Source organism: Rhagoletis pomonella, unplaced genomic scaffold (assembly GCF_013731165.1).
Source record: "Rhagoletis pomonella isolate Grant_MI unplaced genomic scaffold, Rhpom_1.0 Rhpom_scaffold_13000, whole genome shotgun sequence".
In the NCBI taxonomy this organism is placed as follows: domain Eukaryota; kingdom Metazoa; phylum Arthropoda; class Insecta; order Diptera; family Tephritidae; genus Rhagoletis; species Rhagoletis pomonella.
Genome location: NW_023471527.1, coordinates 1 through 4323, shown reverse-complemented (window position 1 = coordinate 4323; position 4323 = coordinate 1). Strand labels below are relative to the sequence as shown.

Here is a 4323-nt window from a genome sequence, read left to right as displayed (position 1 = left end):
ATATTAACGATATCAAACCAGTTTACAATGAATTTTAAATGTGCTCTGTAGAAATGACATTTTAATATACCTTTCGTACATATGTACCTTTGCATACAATAAAAGTTTAATAAGAACAATTCTGGGTGCATACATTTGAAAAAGACATTTTTGGGTAGGAAATGACGTTTTTTCAGACCAAGAGGGACGTTTTCTCATGTCGAAGACCTGGCAACGCTGATTGTTAGTGCGCCCTAACAGTACAAAAGGAACAACAACTTTTCGTACCTGTTTTGGAAGTGGGTATCGCTACCCGTTCATAGTAGGTTGAAAACTTAAAAAATCAAAAGTTTGAAATTTGTTAAGTAGTGTTTTTATTAATATATTACTTATTATTTATTTCATATTGAAAAATTTAAATCAAAAATAAAAGAAAAATACAGTCTTCATTGAATTCATTGCTAATTATAACATAAAAAATAAGAAAATTACGACTAGATATTATTCATCTGGTGTATCTTCGAAGAGAGGTAAAGTTTCTATAGCTGTGTCAAGATAGCTTGGGTTCAGTTTTACCAACAAAATATTTTCGAGTGTCTCCTGACTAAGCTGATTACGGTAATCAGTAAGAACCAGCCTTAGTGTTGAAAATGCTCGCTCAATTGTGACCTGTTAAAAACGAAATTTTTAAAGCCTTAGTGAATATGTACTCGTACATAGATATGTACATCAGGGTGGCCACTATTTCCTAAGCTGTTTTTTTTCTCGCCCTCTCAATTTTAAGTTTCTGTATAGATAATTGTTCAATGGAAAAAGGGTCCTAAATTTCAAATTATCACAATCCAATCATGTCAAATTTTCCAAATAACATTGTCTGAGATTTGTGGACTCTGCTTTTAATACTTTTGAGCAGCAGGAAAAAAACAACTTGGGAAATAATGATGAAAACGTTATATTAACCTGAGTTGGCGGGACTGCAAAACAAACATTACTTAATTCGTACAATTCTGGGTCAGTGTACTGCTTTGCCTTCCAAAATTTTAGCACATCGTCAATTCTTTGGAAAGGCAGTTGGAGATGCTCAATTCGTGCATACGCGTCGAACGTATTGTTGATTTCGGCTTGGGTTCCTTGTACTAAATATTGATACATGAGTTCATCTTCTTCATCAAAAAAGTTGCCGGCCGGTGTGGAAGCAGAAGTTGGCGCGGAGTATAAGGGTCCAATAGGATTATTTTCATGGATTCTGTCCCAAATTGTTTTTAAATGAAGAGTAGCTTCGGTTTTTTGCTGTGCAGTTAAAGTATGTTGAAAGCGAGGGTCCAGAAACAAGCACGAAATTAAAAATTTATTATTAAATAACGTTATTGTTCGTGTTTCTATTGATTTTAAAATCATGTTCCCAATTGTTGTTATTAGCTCCTGACTTGAATCGCTTACGATTTTTTCGGTGCTTATTTTTAGTTTAAGCCACTGTGCGTAAAAGTTTCCGTAGTGTAATTGCTCCTCTTGAAACTTTGTTATAGTTTTTTGCAAGGGATGGGAAACTGTGCAATAACATTCAATGAAATCCCAAAACAACGTATCCACTTCGAAGTTTTCATCCTCAGATTTATTTTTAATAGATTCGATTTTAGTTAACATATGCTTTGCTGCTAATAAATCCTGCAACATAGTATACGTGGATCCCCATCTCGTAGGGCAATCTAGTTGGGGCATTTTCAATCCTTTTAACTGAAATATTTCGCGATAGCCATTTGACGTTTTTCTGATGTATTTTGTAAGATTACGACAATTCCATAGGTATTTCAGCATGCCAGACGATTTTGCAACGTCAAGAGCGACCAGCTGGGTTGTATGTGCTGCACATCGGCAAACTTGTATATTTCCTATTAGCACGTTTGGCACTTTTTCTACAAGTTCAATTTTTTTTAAATATTCATCGTTAGTGCAGAATTCGTCGTTTTCTTCAGCATCCTCTTCAGAAATAAATGATAAAATGTTTGTCGCTCTCAGCATGTTTGCACCGTTATCAGATGTTATTGAGACGATTTGGGTTAAATTAATGTTGTATCGCTTTAGCACATTCAACACTTCAATGGCAAGATTTTTGGCTGTGCTTGATCCAGCTCCTTTCAATTCTATCATTCCCAAAATAATAGATTTAATTCGTACCGCACTAATAAATTGAGCACTTACACCAAATATATTTCTGGACAGCCTTGTAGCACTGTCTATTTTCAATGATAACAGTTTGTTTTTCACTTCATTGGTGATTTCCAATTTTATGTTATTCGCAACCATAAACAATGTTTTTTTGCAGTTTGATGCATTCAGCGTAATTTTTTTTCCGTCCGACACTCTAAGGCCATCGCAAAACGAATCTATGAAATTTCTTATGTTTGGTGAATTCAAAATATTGAACGGAATGCAGTCCTCCGTTACCAATCCGATATATGACCTTATCAATTGTTTTTTATTCACCTCAATTTTAATTTTCTTTTTTCGAATTATTTTACCAGCACTTTTAGATGAAATTGACGACTCCGGTGGTTCAAACTGTTCATTACTTGCTTCATTCAAATTAATTTTGTGCAATTTAATTAAATGCGCTTTTAAATTAGACACTCGATTATTCCTAAGCTTGTTTTTGCACGTTTTACACGTAGCTAAACCCATGTCTGCGTTGTTTTCGAAATACATCCAAATTTCGTTTTTAGCTGCCATAGTAAAATTTATATGTTGCTGAACCAAATGAAACTAAATGCTAACTACAAACCAAAAACGTACAGAACTCGCAAATAACGGTTGTGACCAGAGTACGAAAACAACCCGAACGGGTAGAGATACCAATTTCCAAAACACTAACAATACACAATGGGTTTCAATTGCAGCTGAGTACAAACCAAATGAATTTTTTGGTCTTTTACGGATATTTCTATGCATTAATTGTCGTTTTTTCCATAACTGACCACATCGTTAACAATGCAGAAATTATGCATACCTAAACCAGGATAGGCATAAACTTGGAGTTCGAGCGAGCGAGCGTACTCGTGCTCAATGCCTCGCAGGTAACAAGGCGCTCGCAGCTTTCTTTCATGTATAAGTTTAAATTTTTTAAGAAATTATTGAATATTAAAAATATTATACCTATTTACATAGCTATGTATGCACATATGTATGTACCTACCTAGTAGATGGTCAAAATAGCACGCATCTATTCTTCTGTACATGAGAACATATCTATACATACACAAATAAATACATACATTTGTGGATATATGTATATATATACATATCTGCATGTGTATATACAATCCTTTATTCGAAATTCTTAGTTGATGCAATTTTTATCCCATAAATTTTTGCTGACCAAACAACCCGTTTGCCTGCCTAATCTCTCTCCTCTCCTAATCTCCTAAACTAAAAAACTCCTTTTAAACATAAAACAATAGATCCTAACCACATCATTAAAAATCCAGAAAATAATACATATACATGTATGTATGTACATGTGTTATGGTATTACCAAATGACCTGTGTGCACAAACATAAATAAATATATCTGTGTACATATGTATGTATGTATGTAGAATGTAAGCTAAGGTTTTTTAACCGAGATTCTTTTTAACGCATACTTTGTTATCGAAATAACGCAGTGTGCAATGCAGTTTTGCCTGATTTTCACAAACATATGTACATATGTACATATGTATGTATGTAGATACATTAAGGCAAAATTAACCACTTGTTCTAAATATGACGCATATATGTATTAAAAAGAGTTTAGTTTGTGAAAATAGTTAAATTTAAATATGTGTATATGAACATATGTATGTATATATGTATGCGTACATGGAATAAAGAAATTTGAGCAAAAATTAGCGAAATGTTCATAAAAATTTTAAATCTTTTTTAGGGTATGGAATTTTGTGGTATAAGAAATTTTAGTACAATAAAATGCAAGTTTGAAGTAGCTAGGTTGATTTTTGGCAATTTCTTGTTCGAGAATTTTTTTGTATGGAGAAACTGAGCAACGCTTTCAACAAAAAGAATTGCCAAAATTCAACTGTATTTTTCGAACACTTCGCAAGTGTCAACAGTAATTTGCGAGCTCTGAAGAAATCATAAGCAAACACAAAATACCAATTGACTGTCGTTGCTGCCCGCTTGCAGAAGCTAGAAATTTCTCATTTTTCGACTGCGACTGCCGACAACTTGCAAAAGCAAAGATATTGCTTATTCATCGACTTGCGCCGCTGACCAAAATCAGAATGAAATCAAAATGAAAATTTTCAAACCAACGACTGCCAGCAGCTCTGCGCATTTTGTCGGCAATCAGTT

At 33.7% G+C, this 4323-nt stretch overlaps 1 protein-coding gene across 1 annotated transcript; it reads right to left on the bottom strand.

Annotated features, from left to right (window-relative positions):
• Positions 1–360: 360 nt before the first annotated feature.
• LOC118756920 lies at positions 361–2928 on the bottom strand. The gene is made up of 2 exons (XM_036491655.1): positions 940–2928; positions 361–648 (listed from the first exon to the last, which is right to left on the bottom strand). Exons 1-2 carry the CDS (start codon positions 2704–2706, stop codon positions 481–483), a joined length of 1935 nt encoding a protein of 644 aa, XP_036347548.1. The 5' UTR covers positions 2707–2928; the 3' UTR covers positions 361–480.
• Positions 2929–4323: the final 1395 nt, after the last annotated feature.

Excerpts from the sequence above, each read along its gene's own strand:
- LOC118756920 (XM_036491655.1), bottom strand. The coding sequence starts at position 2,706 with ATGGCAGCTAAAAACGAAATTTGGATGTATTTCGAAAACAACGCAGAC. Across the intron at positions 649-939 it reads TTGCAGTCCCGCCAACTCAG|GTCACAATTGAGCGAGCATT; the intron begins GTTAATATAACG and ends CGTTTTTAACAG.